The 8,586-nt window shown below is 46.3% G+C and overlaps 1 protein-coding gene across 1 annotated transcript in view; it reads left to right on the top strand.

Moving 5' to 3' along the window:
- Positions 1-1,446: 1,446 nt before the first annotated feature.
- Positions 1,447-8,586, top strand: part of LOC137527416 (disks large homolog 1-like) — a 31,943-nt gene continuing 24,803 nt past the window's right edge. The window contains exons 1-2 of the mRNA XM_068247927.1: positions 1,447-1,710; positions 1,889-2,020. Coding sequence (XP_068104028.1) covers positions 1,677-1,710; positions 1,889-2,020 — 166 coding nt within the window. The 5' untranslated portion in view covers positions 1,447-1,676. The remainder of the gene's footprint in view (positions 1,711-1,888; positions 2,021-8,586) is intronic.

Here is an 8,586-nt window from a genome sequence, read left to right as displayed (position 1 = left end):
TTGACTAGTGCAGCCTTATAGCGCAAACTTCTCTGTGCCTGCGCAGTAGCACAGAGAGGCTCATACATGGCTATTTCCTCGATGCATGAGCAGCTCCATGCTATTGCACAGACACAGTGTGGCTACGCTCATACACGGCGGGGAGCGCAGCTGCGAATTAGAAGAGTTCTCCCATCCAGTGGTATTGACCTTCTCCCTCACAGGTTTACTTTAATAAGCTTTGTAAATTGATATTAGAAGAAATATTAGGTAAAACCTGTCCACCTTTGAGATCTTTATCTTTCTGCATTATTATTTTGTGATTTGAATACACTTCAGATATGGCTGTGGCCTGCTTTAACTTCAATGACATTTTCCAGGAGTGTGAAAAAAAACAACCTTATCCGTAAGACCATATTCCCAATGGGATGTTGTGAATGATGCAAAAGCAGGATGACGATGAAGGGGAAAAGTCTCATCGTTTGCCCATCAAAACACATTAGGTCAATAGATATAAAGATAATGGGCTTGATTCACAAAGCGATGCTAACCCAGTTAGAGACTTTAGGTGTGATAACCATTGCACCACGCTGGTGAAAAGCCAGTTTAGGCGTGATAAGTTTAGGCCTGATAAGTTTAGGCATGATAAGTTTAGATAAGTTTAGATTGCACGCAAAGTCCCACACACAAAGCAGCGCCATTAAACTCTATGTGAAGTGCACCAGACTTTGCTAGTGCAAAACTTTTGATCAGCTGTGCACTGCGGTGCTAACCCAGTTGGTGCTTAAACTTATCATGCCCAAACTTATCACACCTAGGGCCTGATTCACAAAGCGGTGCTAACAGTTAGCACGCTAGTGAAAAGCCATTTATCACGCCTAAACTCTGTTTAGGCATGATAAGTTTAGGTGTGATAAGTTTAGGCATGATAAGTTTAGGTGTGATAAGTTTTTAGGCGTGATAAGTTTAAGCACCAACTGGGTTAGCACCGCAGTGCACAGCTGATCAAAAGCTTTGCACTAGCAAAGTCTGGTGCACTTTGCATTGAGTTTAATGGCGCTGCTTTGCGTGCGGGACTTTGCGCGCGATCTAAACTTATCTAAATTTATCATGCCTAAACTTATCATGCCTAAACTTATCATGCCTAAACTGAGTTTAGGCATGATAAAGGGCTTTTCACCAGCGTGCTAACTGTTAGCACCGCTTTGTGAATCAGGCCCAATGTCTGCCTGTAAGTGGTTATTTAATGAATGGTCATGTTGGAGAACACAGTTTAACACCACTGACATTTTCAATATGTCTATTGCTGTAATGGGAGCAACTACAGTATTATGGTTAGAATTTGGACAGGATTTCGCTTGCCGTAATAGTTTAAGCACCCAGTATGCATACTGTAATCTGTTAATATATCCGGCTGGATTAGCAGTGTGCAATTGTATGTGTGCGCAAGGCAGTCCCTGTCTAACTGTGGAGCAGCATGTTTGCAGTTGCACTTTGTCCTACTTTCTCTAAACAAACTTCCCACAAGCCAGTCAGGGACACAAGCAGGGAAAGTGATCAGGAGCAGGCTGGGAAGTAAGCCACTCTGCAAAACACAGCAAATAATTGGGAGGTTTTACAGACACACACAAAGGAATATCTGAAACCTTATACCCCAAGCACTGGATCTGGCATTTTCTCCTCAGGTTGCTTGTAACATGCAGAATGGCAGAACTATGTCTACAAGAAAAGGTAAGACCTTTTATTCAGTTCTGCACACTGGATTGTTATGTTGTCTGTAATTCAGTGTCACCAAATTTTACATTTCATGTTCTCCTTTTCCTAATTCTCTTCATCCCTGCTTAATTCCTTCCCGCTGTTGCCTCTGTCACATTCGCTGTGATGTTTACATATGTTCCTGAATTTACAGACACTGAGAGGGCGCTGCACCTGCTCTGCTCCTGCCAAGCTAAACTGTGTGCCCCAGAACAGCAGAAGCTCAAAGACTCTCTGCAGGAGGTGATGTGCATGTTCAGGAGCGACCTCTTCCAGGCTCTTCTGGGTATGAGAAACTAACATCCCCATATGGTGTAGATATAAGCTGTGCAATGATCTTGTTTATCATATGGTATAAATAAAGATGACTGTGTTGGTAACACAGGCCAGGAGATGAAGGGTTCTCTTTAGCTAAGTAGAATATACATTAGAGCCGTGACAGGTTGGTATGGCTTGGCAAGGGTTAATGCCTAGTTAAGCAGAAGCTTGAGATCTTATGGTTGAGGAGTTCAGAGTTATTTTCCCATAAGGAGGGGGAGCTGGCCTAATTCAGCTTGCCTGGCAAGTTAGTCAGAACACTTTATTAATTAAATTCAAAGCACTTTGAAAAGGAATGTAACAACAAAAATCTTTACCCCAGGCATATACACTATATGCAGGGAGATAGTGAGGGACTGCGGCCTCTTAGCTGGACACATCACACTGCAAGTTTATTTAAAGAGCTCATATTAGGCACTGTGCCTCTCATAGTCAGCTGTATTCAAAATAATTTTAAAAATTAGACAGGACCTACACACCCACATGATAAATGCCACTGTATAAACTGATCCTTGTTTGCTGCACATCATCACAACTGCGATGATCACCAGCAGAGTTCCTCCTAACCTGGATATGCCAGCTGATAGTCTAGAGTTCCCCTTTACATGGAAACTTAGAAAGCAGAGAACACTCTTCACCAGGGGCGTAGCAATAGGGGGTGCAGAGGTAGCGACCGCATCGGGGCCCTTGGGCCAGAGGGGCCCCGAAGGTCCCTCCCTCAACTGCAGTATTCGCTCTCTATTGGTCCTGTGCTCATAATAATCACTTCTATAGATACTTTGAATAATGGTAATCATTAACACACTGTTCCCCATCCCCTTCTTGCACCTCTGACACTGTAGTTGCCATTGGCAGGTTTTGGTGCGCCGTATCAATTGTCATGTAAAGAGTGCTTGGGGGGCCCCATGTAAAAGTTGCATCGGGGCCCACAGCTCCTTAGCTACGCCACTGCTCTTCACTAAGAAAAAAAGAACATCCAAATGCCAAAACCTGTAAATACCGATGAGATTCAAAGAGTGAGGATCAAAGGAGATGAGCTGTATCAGAAAATTCATATCTGTCATAACTTCAGAATGGTGAGCTTTCTGAGTACAGAGATAGACCAGGTGTATTGCATTAGAAGTCCTGATTTCAAACTGTTCAAATGGCGTGCATCTAAGAACTTCAAAATAATGGTTTCTCAGGAACGTGGCTTAGTAGACTGTCATTCTGTGTCTGAACGAACAGCAGAACTTGTGGGCTCTATTTGAGACAAAAAGTAATTATGAATTAAGAAATATCTACTGTAGATTGGGCCACTGAGTGTGATAAAAGAACGTAACCACCCTCTGCTTCTACTTATATATTGTTTGGCGTACGTTTGGTTGCGCTGCCGGTGAGGTAGGCGCAGGGTGAGCCGAATGTTGGCTCACCCTGCTGCTGCTCAAATCCACAGCAGCGCTAAATACTATTCTCCTATGAGTTGATACAACTCGTGGTGTAATTTGGGGTCTGGTGATCTCACTAGTGCTATCACTTTTGCAAATTACAGATGCAGAAGTCTCAATCTTCCAACTGTAATATTAAATACTCAACACAGGAAGAAGTGAAGGCAAGACTAAATAAATTAAAAATAGACAAGGCACCTGGCCTGGATGGCATGCATCCTTGGGTCCTAAGGGAATTAAGTTCAGTTATAGATAAACCCCTTTATCTTATCTTTTGTGACTCTCTTTCAACTGGCAGAGTCCCAGTGGATTGGCGTACAGTCCACATTTTCCCATTATTTAAGAAGGGCAAAAAAATCAGATCCAGGAAATTATAGACCTGTAAGCTTAAAGTGGACCCAAATTAAAAATACAAGTTTTCAGAAATAAAATCTATTTTCTAAATTACAATAATAAATAGCAGCCTTTTTTCAGCTGCATGTTGACAAATATAAAATATTTTACATTTAATGGAGGAACCACTCCCTTCCTTTCATATTGCCTGACAGAAACCGGCAAACTGGTGGAATAGCAGGTGTCTGGCATAGGAAGAATTGCTAATGGCTGCCACCTGTATAACCCTAGTTATGGAAAGAGAAGGGTGAAAAGCATGCACTGAAATGCTCATAGGCTTGAAGGAGTGTTTATTTATCTTTGTATGTGTCAGAGTGGTGCAACTAAATATTTTGATTGAAAAAAAATGTTTGGTTTGGGTTCGCTGTAACATCAGTTTTATGCAAACTATTTGAGGGGTTACTAAGAGATACTGTACATGACTTCATAGTAGAAAATAATCTTATTTCTCAGCATCAAATGGGTTTACTAAAGACAGGTCCTGTTATAATTAACATGCTCAGCTTTTATGAGGTAGTGAACGCTAATATAGATATTGGGAATGCTGTAGATTTGATATACTTGGACTTTGCAAAGGCCTTCGATAGAGATGGCCCGAACGGTTCGCTGGTGAACGGTTCCCGGCGAACTTCCATGGTTCGCGATCGCGGAGAACCGCAAACTTTTCCGAAAGTTCGATTCGCCCCCCATAGTGCATCATGAGGGTCAACTTTGACCCTCTACATCACAGTCAGCAGGCACATTGTAGCCAATCAGGCTACACTCCCTCCTTAAGCCCCCCCTCCTTATAAAAGGCAGGCAGCGTCAGGCTTTTCACTCGTGTGCCTGCAGTAATTGGAGAAGGGAGAGCTGCTGTGCAGATACCTATAGGCTCTTGTAGGCTTCTTAGCTTGCTCCTTGCTGATTCTTATTGCTAAAAAAAGCACCCCTCAACAGCTCTTTCAAGAGCTAATCTTGTTCTTGTGATCTTTTTTTTTTTCTTTTTTGTGTGTGTGTGTGTGTCCCACAGACACTTGTATTGCATAGACAGCCTTGGTAATTCCTACTGTGTGTGCCGCTGCCAGGACCAGCACATTCAGTGACTACCTGTGTGTGTGACAGGTGCACATTGTAATACCCATCACTGCATATACCTACCTGTTGTTCACTTCAGTGCACCCACCTACTTACGTGAGCGCACACAGTGTCACTGTGCCTGCCCGGTACCTGTCTGTGTGTGACAGGTGCACATTATAATACCCATCACTGCATATACCTACCTGTTGTTCACAGTGCACCCACCAACCTATGTGAGCACACGCTGTGTCACTGTGCCTGTCTGTGTGTGACAGGTGCACATTGTAATACCCATCACTTCATATACCTACCTGTTGTTCACTTCAGTGCACCCACCTACCTACGTGAGCGCATGCAGTGTCACTGTGCCTGTCCGGTACCTGTCTGTGTGTGACAGGTGCACATTATAATACCCATCACTGCATATACCTACCTGTTGTTCAGTGCACCGCGTTGACACACTGATGAAGCCTATGTCACAGTAGGCGTAATGCGTATGTGGGCGGATCTGGAAGACGTGAGGCCGGAAGTTAGCCTGGCGTAGTGCGCACTATTGACGCTCCGTCTTGGATTGCATCAATCCACAGTTTTCCCCGACTAGAGTCAGGTACCTGTAACCCGCGGGAAGCCGCAGGGCTCTTGGTCCGAGGAGGAACGATCGGTACTGCTGGAAGGAGGTAACTCTTCTCTTGCACAACCCTGTTGAGGGAATTGGATTCAGTACCTATGATATTGGAGACACTGTTGATGGACACTGCAAGGCTGCCGCTGCCTATGTGTTATTGGAACTGTTGAAGCTGATTAGAAATAATTTCCTGCATACTATCAGGCTTGGTTCCAGGAAGCGATTGGAGTCGCACAAATAGAGTAGCTGCTCATGAGCAACACATACACACATACCTATAGAGATCGGCCGATCTAGATTGTGTGTGAATGTGGGGTGAGTGCGAGCGCCAGAAGTACTTCGTCTGTCAAAGCCCACGTCTGTGTTTTTAGGGATATTGGGGTTTTATGGATGGTTGCTGCAATTTTCTACTTAATAAAATTATTTTTGTTATATAGTTCTGTGAGTGGCGGTTGTATTTCAATATAGGTCTGTTGTTCAGTGCACCCACCTACCTACGTGAGTGCACGCAGTGAGATATACCACTCCATGCATACCTGTTAACTGCACCTGTGTGACTGCACATTGTATTAGTCAAGTCAGTGCATACCTTTCACTTCATCCCCCCTGATATGGACAAAACGGACAAAACAGGTAGAGGCAGAGGTAGAGGCAGACCCAGAGGAAGGCCACCCGGCAGGTTTGTGCGAGGTCATGCTGATGTGATTTCGTGCAGCCCTCAACCAAAGTACAGTGCTCAAAAGAAAGCATGTCCCAAGATTTTCAGGACGTGGTTGACTATTTAACACAGAACACCTCATCTTCCGCAGCCACCAGCGCTACTACAAGCACCACATCCACTGTATTTGACACTTTGCATGAGCTATTTGGTGGGGGAATCACTGATGCACAGCCATTATTGTTACAACAAGATGAAGGCACTAAGCAAGTTACACCACCTCATATGTCTGAGTTAGGCGACACTATGGACGTAACGTGTGAGGAGAAGGATGATTAAGTACCTGCTGTTGGTGCAGTTTTAGAGGTGTCTGAGGCAAGCGCAGCTGGGCAAGATGATTATGACGATGACAATGATACGGATGCCACGTGGGTTCCTAACAGACGAGGTGACCAAGGGGACAGTTCAGAGGGGGGAGTCAGAGAGAAGTAGGAGGAGACGAGTTGCTGAAAGAAGCAGGGGGAGCTTGTTGTCAGAAACAGCTGGTGGCAGTGTCCGGCACCATGTATCGCCACCTATGGACAGCCAGCCAACATGCCCTTCAACGTCAGCTGCTGATCCCACCATAGTGCCATCACCCCAGGGGGGCTCAGAGGTTTGGACATTTTTTAATGTGTCTGCCTCAGATCAGAGCAATGCCAACTGTTCTCTCTGCCTCCAAAAATTGAGCCGTGGAAAGGCCAACACCCACGTAGGTACAACTGCCTTACGAAGGCACATGCAGAAAAGGTACAAACTGCAATGGGAAGAGCACCAGAGGAAAAGCAGCACACAGAAGAAAAGCCACCCTCCTTCCACTCTTCCTCCTTCAGGTGCAGCATCTTCAGCCGCTTTCTCCCTTGCACCTACACAGCCACCCTCCTCCACAACGCCTCTGCCCTTGAGCGGTTCCTGCTCCTCTGCCCACAGCAGCCAGGTGTCCGTGAAGAAAATCTTTGAGCGGAAGAAGCCAATCTCTGCCAGTCACCCCTTTGCCTGGCGTCTGACAGCTGGCTTGGCGGAACTGTTAGCTCGCCAGCTGTTAACATACCAGCTGGTGGACTCTGAGGCCTTCCGTAAATTTGTGGCCATTGGGACACCGCAATGGAAGATATTGCAATTATTTCTCTAAAAAGGCGATACCCAAACTGTACCGTGAAGTTGAGAGGCAAGTGGTGTCATCTCTGGCACACAGCGTTGGGTCAAGGGTCAACCTGACCACGGATGCCTGGTCTGCCAAGCACGGTCAAGGCAGGTATATTACTTACACAGCCCATTGGGTCAACCTGGTGACCGATTGCAAGCAGGGAGTACGTGGCTGTGCAGCGGACTAACTTGCGACACCTCCACGGCTTGCAGGCAGGCCTCCTGCCACCTCCTCTCCTCCTGCTACATCCTCTTCACTGTCATTATCCTCCTCTTTGGCTGAGTGGCAGTTCAGGTGCTGCGATCCCCTCTCCAGCTACACAGCCCCAGCTCCCCAGGGCCTATGCTGCATGCCAGGTATGGCGGTGTCACGCCATCTTAGACATGTCTTGCCTCAAAGCGAAGAGTCACACTGGAGCAGCTCTTCTGGCTGCTCTTAACAAACAGGTGGATCAGTGGCTGACCCCGCACTCGGATGATGAGGAAGGGATTTCTTTGGAGGAGGAGGAGGAGGCGGCAGAAGAACAACCGCAGCAGGCGTCGCAGGGGGCTTGTGCTGCTCACCGTTCCCGTGGTATTGTTCATGGCTGGGGGGAGGAGGAGGGCTTACCTGACGTCACTGAGAAAGAGCAAGAGGAGATGGATTGTACGTCTGCATCCAACTTTGTGCAAATGGCGTCTTTCATGCTGTCCAGCCTGTTGCGGGACCCCGGTATAAAAAAACTTAAGGGGAATGAGCTGTACTGGGTTGCCACGCTACTATTCCCTCGGTATAGGCACAAAGTGGCAGAGATGTTTCTAAATCACATGAAGGCAGAAAGGATGCAGCACTTGCAGAACAAGCTAGCAACTATGCTTTACAATGCGTATAAGGGTGATGTAACAGCACAACGCAATAAAGGTACCACTGTCAGTAATTCTTCTCACATGTCCACGCAGGAAAGTACAGGACGCTCCAGCGATCTCATGGTGATGTCGGACATGCGGACATTCTTTAGTCCAATGCCTCGCCTTAGCCCTTCCGGATCCACCCTCCACCAACGCCTGGACCGGCAGGTAGCCAACTACCTGGCCTTAAGTGTGGATGTAGACACTGTGAGCAGCGGTTAACCCTTGGACTATTGGGTGCGCAGGCTTGACCTGTGGCCAGAGCTGTCACAATTTGCCATCCAACTTCTGTCTTGCCCTGC

Source organism: Hyperolius riggenbachi, chromosome 8 (genome assembly GCF_040937935.1).
Source record: "Hyperolius riggenbachi isolate aHypRig1 chromosome 8, aHypRig1.pri, whole genome shotgun sequence".
Taxonomy (NCBI): domain Eukaryota; kingdom Metazoa; phylum Chordata; class Amphibia; order Anura; family Hyperoliidae; genus Hyperolius; species Hyperolius riggenbachi.
The sequence above is the reverse complement of the archived record's forward strand: the minus strand, read 5'-3'. Positions and strand labels throughout refer to the sequence as shown.